Genomic DNA, 21,890 nt, shown 5'->3' on the forward strand with positions numbered 1-21,890 from the left:
GCTGCGTGGGCCAATGGTTCCCTATCCTCAGGACCTCTATAGGACATAGGCCTTCATCGTACATATGCGCACAGTGCTGCTTGTTCTGTCTTTCACGTGCACTAGCTAAGTGGGGTATTTTCCCTGACTATAAAACAATACCAAAGGGCAGGAAACGTATGACTCTCTTACCTATACATATCTAGTGGGGCTCCTCCAATACTGACTTCCAGAACATTCTCCCAAGCTATATACCCCATTGGTGACATTCAATTACTAGGCAGAAAGGGGGTGTGGCGTAGCTTCTGCCAAGTTTGGATTACCACATGTATTACTGCTGTGAAGCGCTATGTACATTAATGGCGCTATATAAATAAAGACATACAATATAATACAAAGTCACCCTGAATCAGGTGATGGGAGTGGGGGTTAACTTGTGTGAGCCGTTTAGGGCCATAAACCCCTTAATTAATTGCAATCATTGTTCAGGGGGGAGGAGGGGCACACTTATGCTGTTGAACTATGAGAACATAAAGCAAGAGCTATACATTCTAAAAAACAGATGTTCTGTACTATTCTCTATATGTCACACATGTCGACGTATCTGCTTACTTATCACCTATTTATTTGTGGAAAGTGTCCTGAGATAATACCACTATTGTTATTTTAAGCAGAGCAGAACGATTTGCAATTAACGAGCAATGAAACAACACTGAAGCTCTTAATAATATATTTTTATTTGTATAGCGCTGACAGTGAAGGCAGCGCTGTACATAGAATTTTGCAGTCACCATATAGTCGTACAATGTATTTTGGGAGATAAAACAACTTGCCCAATGTCACAAAGGAGCTGACACCAGGGTTGAACCGGAGTGTCACTGTTTTCAGAGGTCAGAATGCATGTGACAGTGACCCAGGGCGAGGTTCGGTTCGGTTCTGCACTGACATAACGAGTGCTGCTGGTACATGTGACACCCATGGCGAGGTTCGGTTCTGCACTGACATGACGAGTGCTGCTGGTACATGTGACACCCAGGGCGAGGTTCGGTTCTGCACTGACATGACAAGCGCCGCTGGTAACAAAGTTGCAGTGTTCTCTTTAAACACACGGTGTAAATCACCATGTATATTTAATTTGTTCATGCGTTTATAATTCCCTTTATTATTATTATTATAATTCCATATTATTATATAAAAGAACAGCAACATGTCCTTAGATCTTTATTCCCTGGGTGTTTCCTTTGGTAATTCTATTTCACTGGCAGCACAAAACCATTGTAAATAAAGATTAAAAAATCGGAACCAACAACTTTAAGCGTAGCACATGCTGGGAAATGTAGTTTCGTGATCAATAATTGTTATTGTCAGCAGACTAGCTGTAGAGTAAATGGGACTACAACTCCCAGCAGGCTTTACACTTGTAGGGCGTTGCCATCTTTAAAAGGCCGGTACAAGTTTGCAAGTTGACAAAAAAAAAATATGTAGGGGAGTCCGAGTGAGAGAAGCTTTGCAGTGAAGTTTTTTTTCTCCTCCCATAAGAGAAGTTCAGGAAGTGACAGGAGCCGGGTCCCTTTAATTTTTTTCCCCTTATTTTTTTTGTATTTTTGTTATTTAAGCTTAGAAATAATTTGGAAAATATCAACTTTTTTTTTTAGCACCATAAAGTAGCCAGGCTTTTATTGTAACTGTTCTTTTACCTGCGTGGTGGCTGAGCTGCGTCTGTAGTAGGGGCAGGGGACGCGTGGGTCTCTGGGTGGGGATGGAGACCGACCCTCTTTTGACCCCTGGTGTGCTGGACAGGAGCTGGTGCGCCAACCCGGACTTCGGGACCCAGGAGAAGATCCCCAAAAGCAGGACCGCGTCTTACCCCCCAGCTGCATCTTCTGTGTCCTGCAGCCAGGAGCATGGTAATTCAGGGGACCCCAAGCTAGGGACAGTGGGATCCTGCTTTGGGATGCGCCGTTCTTTTCTTCAGTACACCAAGGTCCTAATTAAGCAGGTGGCTTATAACAAGAAAATTGGAATCAAATAACTGTTGATTACAAAATAAAAACAGTAACCCCATGAATACATATCCTAATCCTAACCCCCATGCGTTTCCAAAGCCTCACCCCAAACAGCCCATGTTCCAAAGCCTCACCCCAAACATATGCAGTATAGATAGTGCTTGCAAATTGACAAGTTTAATTTTACTGCGCTTTTGGTAAACAAATGTGCCAAATGTTAATTGGTCAAATACAAATATTATGTTTGTATATGTATACACATATGAGACACACAGAAACATATTTGAGAGTGTGTGTTTATATACACTACTGTACATCGGTGTTTTTCAACCAGGGGCCCTAAAGGGTTCCCTGTAATTTTCAGGTCATTTAAAAATTGTACCAAATATAGAAGATTTTACAATGCATCTGATCTCAGGCTTGCTATTTGAGAGGGTGGGGTTCTTTACAATCCATCTGATATTAGACTCGCTGTTAGAGTGGCTTGGAGTTCCTCAGAATTTCACATAGGGTTCCATAACCAAAAAAAGGTTGAAAACACTGTACTAGATATAGTAACTAACCTGCAAGTAACCCAGTGTTTAAATGCTCCTAGTGCAGGGGTCAGCAACCTGCGGCTCTTTCTGCGCCTACTTGCGGCTCTCTGCAGATTGCCCACCCCCAGCTGCTGCCTCTTTCCAGCACTATCCTGCTGGGGTGGGGACGCTGGTCAGGCCTCTTGTTGCCGCCGGACCTGACGTCTCCCCAGCTGCTTGCCTGCGCCTCTCCTGTACTGTCCCACGCTGGGCTCTCATGCCGGTGCGTGTCGCAACTTCCAGCACGAGCCGACGTCACCGAGCCCGGCGTGGAACAGTACAGGAGAGAGGCAGGCAAGCAGCTGGGGAGATTGGTCCTGCGGCAACAAGAGGCCCGACCCAGCGCCGGATGGGCCACCCGCAGCCACCGCCAGAATAGTGAGTGAGAGAGAGGCAGCAGCTGGTGGTCAGCAACCTCATTTACTATGTAACTCGTTTAACACTCAATCTAGGCGGCAATGTTTATATCGTTGGTTGCATAATTCCGTTTCTGCCTAAAATGTCAGTGTATGAATAGGTAACAATTTTCTTTTTGGAATTATTTTTATTGCATGGCTCTCTATGCTATTGTCATATGTGAATAGTATAACATGGTCTGGTGGTGGTGATGACCGTGTGGTAAAACACAAAAATAAATATATTGTTGTTGTGGTTTTTGTTTGTTTTTTTTCTTCCATTTTGAACATTATTTGTCCAAATTTGAACATTATGAGAGCAAAACAAAAAATCTATTCTGTTTGTATTTGTTGAACCATATTAATTAATATGCTACTATTCTGTAACATCTCCTGAGTCACTGATGGTGACAGATTGGCCCAGAACCACAAAAGGGTGCTAAGCTTTAGCACACTGTAGCTCTTATTCATATCCATGGGACTAAAGATGAGCTAAAGCTTGGCACCCTTTTGTGGAACTTGGCCTATGTAAGGAGCGCTCCGGTTTTGGATGCTGTAACATACTACTGTTACACAAGCAGTATATTGTGTTTATGAAACATGTCGGACTGACGTATCATTTTATCGGACTTGCATATTATGTCGGACTTACATATCATTCTTTGTTACACTTACAGCTACTGAGGCAGATGAGCTTTACATGAAACAAGCCGTTGTCTTTATTGAAGATGCTATACAGGTATGTTTGGGCAGCTGATAAAACTTGATTCTGAAATGGGGCTACCTAGGCCTTCTCAAGGAGAGCTTAGGTTGCCACATCGGCACTCGATGGATCTATAAATAAATATAACTTACCCCATCCATCTTGGTGGCCACCATCCTCAAAGGGGTCTGGACACCCAGGGCTAACCCCCCCAAAAATCCACGAGTCAAAAATCCCAAACACCAAATAAATCCATAAATAAATCTGAAAACCTCCCATTATCTGTATGCCCAGCATGATGGTCAAAGTTTAACCCCTGGGTGCTCCTTGATATAGTCACCACATCATGTGGCCTGACACTCTGGGGGCCCATGACGTAGTAGCTACTGTATATAATGGCCATTCTTCTAGTTTGCTATGGGAGATTGCTCTCCTTGATCTGGCCAGAGGAGGACTCCTCGCCTGTTTGCCTAATCGGTGATGTCGCAATCATGTGATCACTCAGAGGAGCGTTCACATCATTGTGTTGTGCTGGAGGGGCTATGACATTCTGATGCTGTTGTCCTGCCAGTCAAAGGGTTAAAAAAAATACATGCCCATTACATATTTTTTTTTTCAATTCCCAATTTGTAATTCTAGGCCTAATGGACATCCATCCATGGCCATCCATTAATCAATGTATATATGAATTTGTTATGATGAACCTTATTTTCTTATTTGGCTAGGTTGCTTGTGTTTGTTCCCCCCCCCCTGTAAATTTCTTGGCCTATGATGAGGAGAAAAGTAGAGTGCTTTAAAGGAACAATCCGTCCTACATCCAAAGTAAACTAATGACTGACATCTTTCAGGCTTTTATCTGGCTGCTCCCTTTTGTGTGATGTCACTGTGTGATCAGCAAGTGTTTGTACTCCCCACCTCCCCTTAACGTTATTGGCTCTCTGATAACTACATTGTGTAATAAGTGTAAGGCTGGGTCCCCGCTGGCGCTGACTGCGCTCATGGTTGAGAGCGGTGATGTCACCAACTCTCCAAGCATGAGCGCCGGGTGTCCTGTCTATTTTGCAAGCGTGCGCACGGGGGCATGTTGAGTGGGCTTCAAACTCTCTCTTGTTTGTCTCCCCAAGCGCCAAGCTTGGGTGAGCGTGCGTGCGTGCCCGTGCCGTATGAGTGGGGGTGTCAACATAAGGATTAAAAGCGGCAAACGCCGCGTGCATAGCACGCTCAGCTCTAGCGTGGACTCGGCCTAAAGAAAACACTCGTTTGACGAACACTTTCCCGTTCAGAGACCCCTAAGAAATTAAATAGGCTGACATTGGGATAGCATCTTTAATAGAGAACGGATGAAACCCTATTTGTTTAACGTTTGTCCTACACCAAGACGGAGGCTGGGGCTTAATATTCTCTCCTTTTCTACTAGCACGTGGGGAGTAGAAATATATAGATGGCAAGAATTTCATATGTACAAAACATGTTTGTGTGTTATTTTTTGTTCGTGGTTCAAGGATTTTTCCTACATCTTTTCCCCCGAAGTGAAAGCACTGACTGCTTTCTATTACAGTACCGCTCCATAAACCATCGTGTTGACCCCAACTCCCTGCAGCTGTATCGATGGTATTACTCGGATGTTTGCCAATGGTGAGCACTGTTTTTCAGTCTGCTTTTAGAAGGGTTTTTCTGGATTAATGTTCTTGGTACTCAACCTGGATTGTATTTACTTGTTGAGAATTGTTAATAGCAGGTATATTACTCAGAAGAAGTTTGTTTGTTTTTTAAAAAAAAAATTCTTATATCTTACTGTTTTATTCTTACATCTTTTTGAAGGGTTTTGAATGTGACGATTTTTGTGAACTTGGCATTGGCCTTCGTTGAAAAGCCGTCGTCACTGTCTCGCACATCAGACGTGCGTTATCGCGGCGCTGTCTGGCAGCCTCCATGCGGCATGACCGAGAGCGTTGAATTCCTAACTTTGGTACTGTTTATTGCAGATGTCTCGGTGAAGGTGAGCATCGCTCTATAAGGGTTACATGCCATTATATATAGGATTCCAGTCCCACTGACCATAGAGGGGGGGGGGGGGGTGAGGGAGGTCGTGGCTTTCCTGCTGAAGTTGGAGATGCGACATAATGTCACAAGGACTTTTTTGTTGTTGTAACATTTGGAGGTGGAAAAGAAGGGTGTCGGCCCCCTCCCAAATATGGTAAATGTGGAATCGTGGTGTCTTTGACCCATTTCTATGAAGTTGGGAAAACAAATGTAAATATACTGTAGGAGAAAATTTTCAATTGCCCCCTGCAAGCAAAATAAAATAAGATATATACAGTATTTACACATATGAGTCTCCAAACCTGCTTCATGAATCCTACTGTATTGTCATATAGTCACTAAGCTGCAGACATGAATTCTGGGTACCTGTAATCAAGTTGAAAGTGCATGCGTTATCATCCAGATTACACATAGCGTCAATTAAAGAGTTTGTCATTAACTGCCCTATGAAAGCCAGATTTAAAAACTGTACTGTGGTCCACTACTTGTACTTTGCTTCGTAAATCTGATGATGATGGTTGATTTTTATTTGTACGGTTTTTTTTTTGTTTTTTTTTTTAAATTTAAGATTGGAACAATCCCCAACGCTATGTTGCAGCATATACAAGCTTATCCAAATCTGCATGTCTATGTTGACAGGTGCTGTGAGGGTTTATTTCATGCAAAGCTTGTTCTGAAACCTCACAGCAAACATAAGCGCTCCAAAAACATGAAATGATGGTGCTAAACTTGAAAGTCGCAATATCCCCCATAACAAGAAATTGAGGTGCTAACGCTGTTTAATGTACGCTGTGGTCCTTCTCTTCCCTAAAACTGTCTGAATAACTTATCGTGTTTAAAGGGGCAATCCAACCTAGTAAGTTAATACTTTTCCATGTCTGTTGCTTTGAAAAAGATACAATTAACCTTTTTTAAAGTTTTTTTTTTTTAAACTTATTTTTATCTTGCACAAAATGTTTTTCATTTCCCCGGGACACTGAATTGAAGCATATCAGCTGTGTGCTTATCTGTTTCATTTTAATGATGCAAAGGACAGAGCAAATGTTATAATCAGAGGCACACTCGTGCACAACTCGGTCACTCTGCCAAAAAAAACAGCAATTGACTGTACCTGTGGCTTTGGGGACTGAATTATTTTTTATTTTCTTAAACATGTATTCATTTTTACAACCGACAGAAAATAGTGAAGTCTAAATATGAAAAGTAACAAATTACAGAGACATAGCAAAGGTAAAACATCAAGAGGCAAATCGGGGAAACATTCAAAGTTGAAAAGAAAATATTGAAACACAATTATAACGTCCTTCTTTTTTTTTTTTTAAATTTATTAAGTTATTTTTTTAAAAAATTTTTTAAAGTCTCTGCTGCAATTATACCTATTAATCCCGGCACTGTTCATGGTTCAGTTTGGTCCTAGGAAGTAACTGCCCTTTAAATTAAATACTTTTTACACTGCGATAGCTGCACATTTTTTCACCAAAGACAATGGACAGATGTTGAATATATATTTTAAGTGAACAGATAATAATAATAATACTGCTATTATTTAAAATCCAAAATTCAGGTACCCTATCACAGCTACTAAAATCACTTCTTCATGTGCTCATATTTACAATTACATTAGCATATCAGGGGCTGCCACTTTAACTGTTTAGTATTATAATTACAAATATGTCAGGTGACATTTTACTTCCATGCATAATATAACACCGCAACATTTTCTGCACTATTTTGCTTTTTAGAGCTATTTAGTCGGCTGGAATGAGTTTCTTAAAAACAAGTGGTTGGTGTGTTACATCCTCGTACTCGCAGTTTCTCTTGCAGATTGGACTGTGTCTTTGTGCTTCATGTGTGAAGAGGTAAGTAAACATATTTTTTTTTATAAATGTAGCACTTAATTTATCCAACTGTTTCATTTTAATAACTGTTTTTATTAACATAAACCTTCCTTCATACTGAGATAATCCTGGTTTTGATCTATTTGTATCAAAACCTCAGTTAGGCTTCGGCCCCAGTCTTAGGCCGAGTCCATGGTCCCTGCTGGCGTGCTGAGGCGCGCTGAGGCTCAGGGAAAGCGGGTGCTTACCCTGGCCTTGCGGTTGCTTACCGCAAGCGCTCTCAGCAGCCGTCAGGGGGCGGTCCGGGGGCGGGCGCGTCACTGGCCGGGGGCGGGCCAGTGACGTCACGGAGCTGGTTCGCCCTCATTGGGCGAACCGCTCACGTGACCGGCCTGTCTCGCCGGCAGGCGGGGGAATTTTAAATTCCCCCAAGACCTGCGCTTCCGCAAGCACGCGGAAGCGCAGGTGAGCCCCTACTAAAGCCGCTCTAATTGCGGCTGCAGGGGCTCAGTGCTGAGCGGGAGCGCGCGTCAGCACGCTTCCGCAAGCACGCAGCAAACATGTCCGGGGCCTTACCTGCAGCACGTGCGTGTGCACAGTTGAAAGCCGCGCTGTGCGGTCTGTAGGGGAGCGATAGGCTGCGTGGGAGCGGGGCCATGACTGGTCATATCTGCCCTTCCATTGGCTGTGCGCCGACACGTGGTCGCGGCACGGAACGACAAAATTGTCTTCCCCGCCAGCGTACGCGTCATCACGCTTTGCTCGCCCCCACACACATGGCCACCGGTGCTTGCCCCATAGAGAGGCTGTAGCACGTGCCGCAGCCTACACAGGGGACTCAGCCTTATATTAGTTTAGTTTGCAAAGTATAAAATACACATCTCTGTGCGCTTCCTATACATTTGTGATGTTTGTAGGACATTTGAATCTCTGTAAACTAATGGATTTCCTCCTGGTACAGTACCAGCAATTTAGGGTAATGTCTTTGGGGTTGGTCTTTGTTTTGGGTAATCTGTGACACTGGATTGGAATAAGTCCTTTTCCTCGAGTCATCTGCGATGTTTAAGGATATGTTACATATAGGCCAGTGACGCTGTAGCTAATATAACGTGTAAGCGTTTAAATGTACAATGTAGTTGTTATCTGTGCAATAGTAGTGAAGACTAATGGCGTTCAGGTGTAAATAGAAAATCTTGTGCAATATGTGGGGGGAAAAATTATAGAAATGTGATTAAAATATAAAGAGAAAATAAATAAGTGATGAATTAATCTTTAAAACATGAAAAATAAAGTGAGTCCAGAAAACTGAGAAGCAACCAGTTGGGCAGAGCCGTAAAGATAAATAATGTAAAAAAATATCAAATCTATAAAAAGCGATAAGAACATAAAATGTTATCTCTAGTTGTGCCTGAGTGATTTCTTACTCTGTGTAGCTCCCTTTCTAGCCTGCCTCCCTTCACACATAAATATGTCAAATCTACCTTGAAAACGATAAGAGCGCAACAATGAGCCCACTAAAGTGTAGTATGCTTTTAATCATAGAAGACCAAATCCGTGCGTAACATGCTACTTGCAAAACAATTGACCCAGCGACAGTGAGGGCTAAACGGAGCATGAGGGATAGCCATAGACAAGAATGCCAGTGCTCCTGCTTAGACGGAGCTCCTTTCATGCCATGTTTTCCCTGTCGCTGACATCGCTGGAGATGTCTTACGGGGACCGCCCTATCTTCTCTACCATTCCAGCTAGGTTCACCCTATGCGTTTCGCAGTGACCCTGCACTGCTTCTTCAGGGTAGTTTTATAATACATGTACAGTTCAAGCTCCCAAGTGTCTACAACAGTAATGTGGCAGCTACAGTATACTAATGTTTCCTGATCATGGGAGCTCCCAAGCCTTATCTGCACCATTCACGGGGATATAAATGGGTCTTAGAATCTACAAACAAGCAGAATGCTATTACAAAAAAAACAGTCATACAGTATGTTTCTCACAGGCTCTGAAATCACAATTATTCGACGTGTAAGCGATTATATTTCAACAGCATGACCAATGAAGATTTGTTATTGTTTTACACGAACAAAGGGACTGCAGTCTCTGAATCATACGATGGTGCCTAAATTGCCCATGGTAACATTGTAGGGTCGTGCTATTTTCTCTTTTCAGGGACTAAGAATAAGGCGGCTCCTGCGACCTTTCTACCTTCTTCAGAATTCTTCTCTAATGAAAAAGACCTTAAAGTGCATCAAAAGAACCCTACCGGAAATGGCCAGGTAGGAATACGAGAACCGAGAAGCCAATGAAAGCATCTCCCATGTTAATCTGTTCACAAGACCATTAACGCCCTTATTAAATGACATAGAATTCAATTAAAATACTTCTACAGGTATGTGATTCTTGTCACATAAATACACAAGTTTTTTTTTTTTTTTAAATGGGATAAAGCGTTTTGGGCCCGTTATTTATTGGGATTAGACTCTCATTATTCACTACTTTTTTGTGGACTTTATTTTCTGAAAGTAAACCTGTTTCAGTATGAATCTGAATGGAAAACAAATTCACTTGACATGTCGCATCTAACATGCGTGTGAGGAGCATTGTGGAGTTCAATTTTCCTATATGGAGATGGGTGATATTTAGTGTTCCTATACAATGCATTACATAATTTTCAAGGGTGTGGAATGCTAAATAAAGTAAACTCCCAAACATGACGGGATGCTAAAAAGAAAATAATTTCGCCAGTGAAACCTTGCACCAGTAATGAGTTCATTTGTAACATTCAAGGAACCTGTTCTAACCTATGAAGTATTACAATGTGTATGTACCTTGTTCGTGAAAATAAAAAACCTAACGTATGCATTTGTTTTCTGATAGTGTGATGCTGCTGCTGGCTTTGCATCTCTGCATTTTTACCATGTTTGGCATGCTGCTGTTTGCTCATGCAAAGGTAACCAATGTGAAATTGTCCAAAATCTTACACAAAAAAAAAATCTAAGTGTGTTTATGTCTCACATAGGCTGTTAATCTTTCCATAGATTGCACCTCATTTACTCTCAAAATAATCTCTCTCCTAGAGGGGACTTGGTACTTTTTTCCAGGCCCCTGCGATTGCACGTCTCGACGCGGTCAGAATATGCAGTACTAATTTTAGATCATTTTTAATGTAAATTATTTAGAGGCTTTCCCTGAACTATTAGAAGCGGGTCTAGAGGGATTCGTATCCCAATTATTTTACGTAACAGATTCTGCACTATTCCCCCAAATCTCTGAATTTTTGGGCAAAACCACCAGATACGGGCCATATCTCCGACACCACCGCAGCCTCTCCAGCAAAGATTTGTGGCCCCTGGGTAAATCTACCTCCTAAATCTACTGAGGAGTCGGATACCATCTAAAAATATCTATCAAGTTATTTTCTTTAGATATTGTGCATAATGATGTGTTCGTTGCATTTACCCAAATATCTTTCCAATCTTCCCATGAGATCTCTACCTGAAAATCCTGGGCCCATTGCTCCATATAACGGTGGGAATAACGAGCGTTGAATTCCTGAGAGATAAGAATTTGGTACAAAATAGAGATAAGACCCCTCTGAGAATTTCTTTTTCTACATAGCCCTTCGAATACAAAGCACTCTGGGAAAGACCCACCCAGGGACAACTGCCTAAGATTAGTGATGTACCGGGTACTACCCGGCGTTACCCGGCCGCTTTTCAGCTACCCGGAAATTACCCGGACCCGGCAGCTGGAAAGTGGACCCGGCGCCGGGTATCCGGGTAATGTCAGGGTAGTTGAAAAGTATCTCTTACTTACCTGCTGGAAGCCCGCGCGGACATCTGAACAGGTAAGCGGTGGGGCGGCGTCAGTGTGGAGCCCGCACGGGAGCTGGAGGACTCCATACTGTGCTGGGACCATGTGATCGGAGCAGGAGACAGCCGTAGTGATATATTCACTTATATATAATTTAGGTAGTTTTTAGTTATACCCATTTATTGATGGGTTTTTTTTTTGTAACCTTTTCTTATTTTTTCAAATATAAAGTTTTATTTTAAAAATTTTGCATCATATCATACTTTACAATGAGTGCTATCAAAAGGGTGTGCTTTCCCCTAATTCCATGACCATTCCATAATAAAAGATCCCGTTTGATTCTTGTGAACAGCTCTGGGTAATTATGTTTAAAAAGAGAATGGTAGTTTTTTGTGAGAGTGACCCCTAAATATTTCAATCTAGCAGTTTTCCAGTGATAATTGATTTTTAATTTAATAATTTTTATCTCTTTCCGAACATATTTTTGATTTGTTAAATACATCGTTCGCTATCTTGTCTTGGTGACGAGGACCTGTCCAAATTGGGTCTCAGGGTCATATTAAAATCTCCTTCAAAAATTATGCCCGGGGGGGGGGACTCCCCAATATCTTCTAAAACTGATTTCAGAAATTCAATTTGTTGATCATTTGGAGCATATATATTGACCAAGGTTAATCTAACATCTGACAATAGACCCCTCACCATTATAAATGTACCCTCTTTATCCCTTTTAAGTTCTTCCATTTGAAATGGAACTTCATTTTAACAAAATAGCTACTCCACTTTTCTTCTTGGAAAAAACTTGCCTCCCGTCTTTATTTACCACAAGTTGGAATGGGAAAGCCCATTTCTAGCGGATCTCGTTGTCCCGGAGCACCATTGTGACTGTGCGGAGGCTTCTTTGTCTTGAGATTGTAGATCTGGAAAGATCTGAATCTTAAAGTTCTCACAGTCCAAATATTCTTGATTCCTGCAGCCCCTTAAAATGTTCTCCTTAGTGGTGTAATAGTGTAATTTTACTATTCCGTCCCTGGATTTCCGAGGGTCCGCGAATCTTGGATCCGGGACGCAGTGTAATCTATCCATATGTAGATCGCTTGTTAGGAGAGACGAGGGCTATTTGGGTAAATAGTGATGCAAGTCATCTGGGTCAATTTTTTCGTTGATATTCCTTACCCTGAGGTTCTGCCTTCTTTCCCGATTTTCCAAATAGTCAACGTTATCTTTCAAGCTCCTGGTTTCATCGTTAGGTCTGAATAACTCGTCTTCCATTGAACCCCGGCTCTGCAGGGATTCTTCGAGTTTATTCTCCAGCTGCGTTGTCCGTTCTGTCAGGGTAGAAAGATCTGACCTGAATTCAGCAACAGCTTTGTCCAGAGTCACATGGAAAACACCCTACATCTCCGTAAACAATTCTTTAAGGACTTTTGGGGTGATTTAGATGTTCTCCTCTGTGTCTTGTTCCTGGGCTGGCTGGTTAAAGTTTTCTTCTTGTTGTTAAGGCTGCTGATGTTGCTGTGGGTGCGCGTGCACGCATGGGCGCGATCTTGAATTTCGGCTGAAGTGGATCCCGATATAGAGAAAAAAAACGGGGCATTGGGGGGAGGCTGCGGCTTCCTCTCCTTCCTGAGAGGCGCCTTTTTGGAGGGCACATATGTCCGCGACTAAAGTGGAGTCCACGGAACAGTCTCAACAAGCTCCCATCCCCATCGATGCTGCGTGGTTTTTAATGTGGGATTCAGGACTAGGCAACAAACAACCTGTTAGATGGAGGAGAAGCAAATGGTCTCTGGATGAGTGTATAAATATTCATAACATTTTAGGAATATGCCCTATGCTTGGAGTTGGTTTCCCTGATGAGTTTATAGAGTTAATATTGTTCTGTTAGTTTGGTTGAGGTGAATTAACCCTTTTTAGCTCAGACTTTATTCCCATAATATTGTATTGCACGCATGAAAATAGAAAGTGTAATTAACAGTGTATTTTTCGGCACTATTAACTTAAGGCTTTCGAATTGGGTAGGCAGAAACACAGGAAATGTTACTTTCCTTTTGGGTTATGCCATTTTCAAACTAGATTATAAACAATTGAACTTAAATCTTTGTCTAATAAATACAAATTAAAGTAACTAATAAACCTCCATCTCTAGCCTTTCTAACAGTGACCTTTCTAGCTCTTCATTTCAGAGGGAGAGGGAGAGAGACTCATAACATTATACATACTGTAGATACATAGATGTGGTCGAAAAAAAATCTGTGCATCAAATTCAACCTACATTATGCTAAATTTAGATGACAGATACATATTGTATAATTGTACAGCTCAACCCTGTTATAGCGCGATCCGCTCCAACACGGATACGCTTATAACGCGGTTTGAGCATGGCTCCCGATTTAGAAGATCTCCTACCTTTTTAATTCCCTTTTGCCTGCTCTTACTCATGCTGCGTGCGCGCTGCCCCGCCCCCTCCTCCTCAGCTCCTGCATCAAATGACCCCCGGGGTCATATAATGTCACGTCACCACGTGAGACGGGTAGGAATGAGGTTACCCGGCTTCTGGCAGAGGGGCGTGTTAATGTAACTGTGCTGATGTCTCCAGCCAGCAGATCCCAAGCTCCTCCTTATCTCCTCATCTTCCAGCAGTCACATGCCAGCTCTCTGCAATCATGAAGATTGTTTTGGGTTGCATTGGCTCATGTAGATGACACGCAGTTAGGAGGGGGTGAGAATCTACATTTTATTTCATTTAGGAAATTCCACAGCTTCCCTGTTTTCTGGGGGATATTTGGGGATTTCTGTGGGCTCCCCCCTCCCTGCCTGCTGCACACATCATGCTAAGGAAGCAGATTCTGCTGTCAGACTGGAAGCGAAGTCTCTGGCGGGTGGGGGGGAGAGATTGAGACAGAGCTGTGAGTTGAACATGAGATCCCCTCCTAGGAGATCCCGGGCGATCAACTGCATTTACAACAGGAGGAGAAAATGTAGACCAACACCACCCCCCCTTTTTTCTCTCCACCCCCTTCCCCCCCTCCCCCCCGGAGGCTGAAGCAGGGAGAAGAGAGAGCTGCCATGCTGTGCCGCCGGGTCTGGGACAGCTGGGAGAGTTATCCCAGCTCTCCTCCTCCGGCGAACGCGGAACCCCTAATCGCGGCCATTTTTTCCGATATCCCCATTATAACGCGATCACATTATGTGGACCCCAAGCATCGCGTTATAATGGGGTCCAGCTGTATTTACCTTATTTTGATCCAGAGGAAGGCAAACAAAAAACCCTAGTCAAACATCATCCAATGCTGTCTCATAAGGGAAAATTTGAATTCCTTCCTGACTCCAAATAATGGCAATCAGATTACTCCCATCCTTCCTATGTATACTTATTTGGTATATCCCTGTATACCTTTCCTTTCTAAAAAGATGTCCAACCTTTTTTTTTTGAAGATATTTAATATATCTGCCATCACAGTCTCTATGGGTAATGAATTCCACATTGTAACTGCCCTTACTGTAAAGAACCCTTTCCTTTGTTACTGTTGAAATCTCCTTTCCTACAACCTTAAGGTACGACCCTGTGTCGTTTGTACTGCCCTTGGGATGAATAGTTTTTGAAAGCTCCTTGTACTGTCCCCAAATATATTTGTGTATAGTTATCATATCCCCTCTAAAACGCCTCTTTTCTGATGTAAACAAATCTAAATTAGCTAGCCTCTCCTCATAAGTCAGATTTACTATCCTCTTTATTAATTTGGTGGCTCTTCTCTGCACTTTTTGTAATCGCATAATGGCTTTTATTTTTTACCGCTACTTTTTTTATAATTCGCTTTAACATTCATTTTCGATCACTCTGGCCCATGCCCTGATATCTACCTGCCTTAAGCTTTTGCAGGGCATGTTAGTAACAATGTAGGCCATTTGTGTTCGTAATGGGACATTTTGGCTGTGACCAAATCACTGACGGAGCTTCACCGCAGTGCAAGTCGCCACCGGGATTACTTACAGCGGAGCACCTCGCTGGCTGTCGGATCTCGCGCCGGCCGCTATCTTTGCAGTGCACTTTGTGTGGGCGCTGCTCCGACTCAATTTGTGATTGCGGGAAATAAAAAAAATATGACCTGGCTGCTGGTGTACGCGCTCACAAATGGCGTCGGAGTGGTGGTTGCACAAGGTGCCCTGCGGCTGAGGACTTTTAAAGATGGCGGCTACTGGCGGGGAGATATGTTTAGCGGCGAGGTGTCCTGCGAGGATTAGTCCCGGCAGCGACTTGCGGAGCGTAAGCGGTGACTTGCTGGAGTCCTAGACCGGTCTGTTTACTTTTACTGCACAATGCAATCATACGTGGAATAATTCATAAGCTTGTTTGCATGTTACTAGTGCTGGGCTTGCTTTTTCTTAATGATGTGTTATTGCATGTGGACAGGACTCCAAGGTGGATAATGAATGGCTGAGATATTTCCGCAACCTGCCGGATTCTTTGACATCACTGCTCGTTTTGCTGACAACCGCAAATAACCCGGATGGTGAGTGCTCACTTAGTAGCAGGTGAAGGAAACAGGTTTTGGGGACATACAGTATGAGATCTGTCATGGGTTCCTTCTCTTTGCAGTATCAATTGTACAACCCGTTCTGGATCTACCTACACATCTTACATTCTGAAATGGGCATTCAAAATGGTGAAGAAAGGGACTGCTTTAAGTTCATTATATATTGCAGGCTGAAGGTTAAAACTTAAGCAGCCTTTGCCACCTGAAACCAAACGCACCTCCTATTTACTGCTGAGTGCCTTCTTATTAATTAAACATTACCTGCATTTATTATTGCTATGTACAATCAGTACTCGCCGACAGTGCCTCAGTGTAATAAATATCTTTAAATACTCATATATGCCAAGTTTTTTTTAATGCAGTGCTGTAATTACGTTACTCTATTAAAGAGTAACTTGACTTTTTTTTTTAAATTGATGGCGGAAAAAAGCCAGAGTACTCCAATAATGCGATTGATAGAAATGAAATGGTCTCACTAAAATGAAATACAGGGGAATCCTTAGATTCTTATAGCGATAGAATAACACATGTAGTGCTATGCATGAGAAGCAGGACCAAAGATGAAGATAAAGATCTAATGTAAAAGAGCGACCCTGTAAATGAGACTGGGAGGTCTTGGTATGGAAAATAATGATCCTACAGTATGAAGTACAGAGTAGGAATCTCCCAGGCAATAAAGGTACTCGCCCCCTATGATATAACCGCAGAGAATGCATCTCCAAAATATAAGTAAAGCTGAACTGGAAAAATAATCATAGCCCTAGTGTCATTCCCACAACACCAAAGGGGTTTATGTCCCTAAAGGACACTTATGAGCGTGTTCCCTTGTCTATGACCAGTCCACAAACCTGCCTTATCCCATAAGCGCACAAGGCTTCATTTGATATGGATCCCTCTAAGCTTATGCCTGCGGTTTTACCCCACTTTTACTTTTAAAGCCAGGGTTAAACAAATGCATGGGCAGTTAACACATGGCCACCCCGCACTCAAAAATACTTAAGTCAGAAATAATTCAAAATAGTATATTTTACTCATAAAGATGGTAATGAAAGTGAAATACTGTATTGTGCAATGTAAGCATGCAGATAACAGAGCAATCAGTCAAACCGTGTGAACATGAAAGACAAACGAATAGGGAAAAATAATGGGGGGGGTGGGGAATAAAAAAAAAATAACACAATGATATTCACAAAAGTGTCAGGGGGACAACGTTAACGTGTCAGGGTAATAAACCCTTTCTTCTGCCCCATTGATACATGTAGTACTGTACTTCCATCAGTTCTAAAAAATTATCTACAGTAGCAAAAATGATCAAACAAAGTCCAATCCGGAATTTCAAAAGAGATAGCACTGAGACTTAGGCTTATTTCTAGTGCTTCAGGCAGAAGGTACCACAAAGGACGGTATTCCCCACATGTCTGGCTTGTATGCTTTCCCCCTTATTTTTCCCTATTCGTTTGTCCTTCCTGTTCACGCTGTTTCACTGCTCTATCTGCCTGCTTACATTGCACAGTATTTAACTTGTATTCCCGTATGAGTAAAATATACTATTTTGAAGTATTTCTGACGTAAGTATTTTTGAGTGCGGGGTTGCCATTTGTTTCAATATATTATTACCCTTTTGAAGTTGGTGGGGACTCGTCTCCCCGCACCTTATCTATATTAGCCCTATTGGGCATTATTATCCATTTAGGTGGTGAAGTTTTTCCTATTTGTTATACAATGGGCAGTTAACCTATTCATAGACCGCTGTTCCTAAAGACAATGATAATAATAAGAGAGTGGGAAGATGCCAAAAGTGAGATGCAGTAAACGGGTAATATTTTTATAGGTAAGCGGCAAAGCGCCTATCATTCCTTGAGATATCTAACCTAACTTGAAACATATACACACATGAAGAGCAATATCGGGGATATGGAGGTAAGGTAGCATAATGGAGGGAGCTGGTGGAGGTACCAAAGTGAAGGTTAGGTGTCCTCATGGCGGGGAGGTTGACCTGTGTATGCCATAGAGGTTATGGCAATGCCGTACTAGCCTTTAGGGCAGGGGTCTCAAACTTGGCCTCAAGGGCCACCAACAGGCCAGCTTTGATGCATATCCCAGCTTCAGCACAGGTGGCTCAATCAGTGGCTCTGTCAAAAACTGAGTAACTGATTGAGCCCCCTGTGCTGAAGCTGGAATATCCATAAAACCTGGTCTGTTGGTGGCCTCTGAGGACTGAGTTTGAGACCCCTGCTTTAGGGCATGCAAGGGCTAGTTGGTTAAATAGTTGAGTAGTAACTGTTTTAGGTATCATAGCCTGAATGATGCATGCCTGCTATGGCTACTAAAGGGTTCATTGTAGTAGTGATTTATTGTTCCAGCTAGTCCAGTGTGTTTCTCTCCTTCTCTACATACCCTTGTATGGCTTGACCCCTTGGCTTTGCTAATCTACTGGAGTGCCTTACAGTACCTCGCTGACTTATCGATATCTACCGTAGATCATCTGTATCTATATCATTTCTCAATATACTTTTTTTCTGACTTAATTGAATACGGAATGGATAGTTTTGCGAAGACATCCCCCCTTTCAGTGGAGTTTTGCCATTTGGCTGAAAATGCCACTTGTTCTTTTCAGGGCTATTCCTCCTTTGTTTGTGAAAGACATGCTGCAGCCGCCTCTTCAAAGTATATTGAGTACACTGAGTATACTATGTCCCATACTGTTATATATTTTTTTACTCTCTATGCTTTCTCTAATAGTGATGCTTCCTGCATATTCGATGAACAGAGCATATTCTCTCTTCTTCATTATCTTCACAGTTATAGGTAAGTCCTTCCGTGTTGGTGCCGAATATAGTTGTTACTGTACTATTCTTTGGGGTAAACAATTTCCTGCAGTTTGTTTTATTTAAGAACCTTCATTTCATTATTACTTCTTCTGGCTGCTCCTGGTTCAGCAGGTCATGGTTTGTCCTGGTTGCACAGTGAAGTGTATTAGTTCCAGATTCACGAAGGGGCATTAGCATATGTAATATGGCAATAACTTAAGTTAGTGAGTATGTTGGGTAATATCATTCTATACAGAAAATGTTAATCCTGTTTTACTCCAATTAAAAGTTTGGCCTTACATTATACTCCCTGTATGTACATTTGGCTACAAAATACGTACTGTAATTGGTGCCAAAGTCGTAGTCCTTTTTATTGCAAAACCCTTGGACACCCCCTTCTTCCTTTCTGACTTCCTCCCCACACTACTCCAGTCATATTTCGTACTTTATGAACATATTTTGGTTACACCTTACATTTAAAGGTGTTCATATTTAAGATAAGGAAATAAATAGTTCTACTGTATATTACTTTTCTTTCACTTTTTATAGTTCAAATATTGGCTGAAAATGAATATTGGCTTATTTAGTTTTAGATGAAAGTCCTCTGTATTTAAATGCGAAAAATGTGGGTATGTGTTACTACATTTTACATCGGAGCATGCCGGCTGTGCATGAGTGCTGGCAAGCGCCCCCAAATTCTGCCGCCCTAGGCCCGAACCTAATGGGCAATGTGCCACTGACTAAGTGGGGCTTCTAAAATGCTCATTAATTTATTAGACCGTTAAAATCTTCTGGTGAATTCTTTACTCTTGCCCACCCGAGCCACTCTTGAGATTTTATTTTCATACTTAACATATTGTCCATGTTTCCATCCAAAAGGAAGCCTGATTTTGATGAACTTGTTGACGGCCATTGTATACAACCAGTTCAGAGGTTACCTCATGGTAAGTTTTGTTTATACATCTTGACGATTTTGAGTTTGCCTTACTATTTTTAATGCTCTCAGTATGTGTATTTAGGGGGCACATATACCTGTTTATTTTTGGGGGGATGCAATGTTCTTGCCCATTTGTCTTAGTGTGGTGCTAGTGGGTGAGTTTACCAAAATTGCAGCAAAGACTGCAGAATGCTGGAGTTCCTGGATACAATCCAGTGCCCAGTTCTCCTTTCATCCTGCCTATAACCCCGCATTTCCCAGTAGTTCTCACAAGTGAGAGTCCATTCCCATGATATGGCAAGGGAAGAACCAACCAGACTCCCTAAAAAAAAATATTGACCACCATTGCATAAGAACGTACACGCAACAGTGGAAGGTTGCCGGCATGAGACAAAAGATAGCTAGATGGAGTGAGGGATGATACAGGCTGGGACACGTTTTGGCTTCAGTGTGGTCAAGGGGATTATGTGACAAGTATGTCTTTACCACGCCACCTACTCTATTATGGGATTGGTGACTGGTCAAAACATTGTTGGCAGATAACAATTACTCGGCCCACAAAGTCCCTGCATGCTATGAAAGCTCAAACCTTTTTTTATTGCCTGACTTTGATTATATTTATAGAAAACCCTTGTCATGCATGCCTTAATCTTAATGTACTAAAGGGTTATTATTCCTATCGATCAATCTACCCATTGCATCCCATAACATAAAGGCTAATAAGGCACTGCCAAATGGATTACTAATAACTAAAAACCACTTATCCCATCCATGCAGAGGTCTGCCACCAGTGGCTTCAGGGTCAAAGATCCTCTGCAACTAATCCATATGGATAATCCAATGAGGTCAAAATATAATCCATAGCCTGATGGTCTAGATACATCCCGATGCCACCTATGTCCCTCAAAGTGACCCTCAATTTAGATTAAAGCCCTTGTTGATTTAAATACTCCGACTATTACTTAAAAAAAAAAATATATATATATATTTTTTTATTTATTATTTTTATTATTTTTTTTCTGCATTCATAAACGGAAGCTCTTCCGAATGTCGTCCCTTGGGCGATGATTGACTGACTAGTATGGCGCGAGGGTGAGGGCCTTATATATGGCCTGTTGCGTTCATATGATGTAGAATGACCACGTGTTGTAGCCACTAGTCGTAGTGATAGATTTAACCATGTGGTTAATGCTTTTACTAATGACATCAGAAGTTGGGGAGAACCATCATTACTAAGCGCACTGACTGTGTTGGGGTGTCCAAAAGGGGTTGGGGCCACGGGTTGGGTGATCAGCCCCAAGGTGCGAAAGGAGGTGGCTTTGCTTTTCATAATGGTTAGTAAGGCATTGCCAGGCTCTTTGGTATGGAAGGGGGAGATGAGGGCAGGCAGTCTAGTGGTATATTATAATCCCTTTATAGCACGTGGTGGTTACTAAGGGTAGTGAAGTTGTTACTTACACCTTCATTTTAAATATTTATCTTTTTATCTGCAGTATTTTTCGGCTTTGCAATTTTTTTAAATTTTTTTCTTTATTTGGGGGGTGGCTGATATTTCTCCCCCCCCCCCCCCTCCCCACCCCCCAAGAGTTTTTCCTGAATTTATTATGTAGGGCTCAAAGGGTTACTGCTTTCAAGATCTTGGCACCCTAAAAGTAACATCTTAATTTACAGAAATCTGTTCAGACATCACTGCTGAGGAGGCGATTAGGAATTCGAGCAGCTTTTGAAGTCCTTTCTTATCACACAGAGGTCGCGTGCCAAAATGATGACCAAACGTAAGGAGAAATGCACTATTTGCAATGTGATTGTTCTGTTATCGGATGGCAATGTAGGGTGTTTAGCATATTACACACACACAAAGATAATTGGTATTGAATTTATTATGAGCACTGTAAAAGGAGATCAGGTAGTAGTATTAGTACATTATTATTCAAACTGTAGCTAATAAATCAAATAGGACACTTTATCACAACAGATTAGGTCATTATACGTAATTAGAAATTCTTAATTTGTTCAATTTGTCGTACATAAAACTTACCTCTAACTTGTAGACCTATGTACAGATGCAGCGGCCGTTATTCGAACAAATCACGGCGCCGTTTTCGCGTGCTCTGCGGTACTCCACGCGGCATTAACGCCGCCAATCGCCCCAGGCACACGTGTTTATCGTGGGTGCTTTGTTTGAATTTCATGGATTGTGTGCAATTAAATGAATGAATTGCAATGTGTACAGTACTGTGCTAGTGTGTCAATTTC

General features: G+C 42.0%; 1 protein-coding gene across 1 annotated transcript in view; it reads left to right on the forward strand.

The window, feature by feature from the left end:
- The first annotated feature begins 1,393 nt into the window (after positions 1-1,393).
- Positions 1,394-21,890, forward strand: part of TPCN2 (two pore segment channel 2) — a 38,450-nt gene continuing 17,953 nt past the window's right edge. The window contains exons 1-11 of the mRNA XM_075567229.1: positions 1,394-1,886; positions 3,633-3,694; positions 5,217-5,293; positions 5,480-5,657; positions 7,444-7,560; positions 9,706-9,812; positions 10,414-10,486; positions 15,764-15,863; positions 18,630-18,695; positions 19,577-19,641; positions 21,306-21,409. Coding sequence (XP_075423344.1) covers positions 1,739-1,886; positions 3,633-3,694; positions 5,217-5,293; positions 5,480-5,657; positions 7,444-7,560; positions 9,706-9,812; positions 10,414-10,486; positions 15,764-15,863; positions 18,630-18,695; positions 19,577-19,641; positions 21,306-21,409 — 1,097 coding nt within the window. The 5' untranslated portion in view covers positions 1,394-1,738. The remainder of the gene's footprint in view (positions 1,887-3,632; positions 3,695-5,216; positions 5,294-5,479; positions 5,658-7,443; positions 7,561-9,705; positions 9,813-10,413; positions 10,487-15,763; positions 15,864-18,629; positions 18,696-19,576; positions 19,642-21,305; positions 21,410-21,890) is intronic.

This window comes from Ascaphus truei, chromosome 12 (assembly GCF_040206685.1).
Source record: "Ascaphus truei isolate aAscTru1 chromosome 12, aAscTru1.hap1, whole genome shotgun sequence".
Lineage (NCBI taxonomy): Eukaryota > Metazoa > Chordata > Amphibia > Anura > Ascaphidae > Ascaphus > Ascaphus truei.